The following is a 655-nucleotide window of genomic DNA, read 5'->3' on the forward strand; positions in this document are numbered from 1 at the left end:
AATAAGTGGTATTTCTCGAGAGGCCACTCCATGCAGAGCACTTTGTACGGAGAAGAGTTCTTCTCAGAGCATTTGGACACCACGTCGCACTCTGGAAACAGTCATAGTTCGTGCTTTCTTTGTTGTGCGGAGTGGTAGCGTCTTCCTTCCCTCCCACATCGCTCCTCTTCCAGGAGTTTACCTGTGTTTGGGATCCACTGTGGTTGCGAGATATTTTACAGCCAGCACTACAGGGTTTATACAGACAACAGGTTTAATTCACTTCAGTTTAAAATGTTTTAGGAAATAAGTTCAAATCTGAGAAATCAAGATGTAGTGAGCCCAGCCAGAAGAAGTTCCAGAACTGTAAAGGGCACGGGAGCCTCAGATTCTTCAGAGAGATTTCAGACGACCAGAAGGTACTGTGCCCAGTGGGAGGATTGTTTAAAAACAAAAGTCCCTTCTTAAGTCAGCAACAGTGCTAGGACATCGAAGGAACCTAGCTCTCAGAGTTACTAGTGTGTGCTTTATGTTGTGTGTGTGCTTTATTTTGTTAAGACCACACGTGAAGATAATGTTTAACATTGGGAAGGCTCAACTTCTTCCCGTACTTAAGTCTGTGAAGGAGAATCCACTTTTCCTAATTTCAGCCTCTTCCCCCTTTTTCTCTCCTCTT

The 655-nt window shown here is 44.1% G+C and overlaps 1 protein-coding gene across 5 annotated transcripts in view; it reads left to right on the top strand.

Moving 5' to 3' along the window:
* LOC106146276 (transmembrane protein FLJ37396) overlaps nucleotides 1-655 on the top strand; it is a 116,726-nt gene extending 116,071 nt beyond the window's left edge. For 4 of the 5 annotated variants that reach the window (XM_013510801.1, XM_013510799.1, XM_013510804.1 and 1 more), the window contains one exon: nucleotides 283-655. In XM_013510801.1, the coding sequence (XP_013366255.1) occupies nucleotides 283-447 (165 nt within the window). In that variant the 3' untranslated portion in view covers nucleotides 448-655. The remainder of the gene's footprint in view (nucleotides 1-282) is intronic. The other variant, XM_013510800.1, reaches the window with a different exon arrangement.

The sequence above is a fragment of the Chinchilla lanigera genome, unplaced genomic scaffold (assembly GCF_000276665.1).
Source record: "Chinchilla lanigera isolate Chin_1 unplaced genomic scaffold, ChiLan1.0 scaffold00010, whole genome shotgun sequence".
Taxonomy (NCBI): domain Eukaryota; kingdom Metazoa; phylum Chordata; class Mammalia; order Rodentia; family Chinchillidae; genus Chinchilla; species Chinchilla lanigera.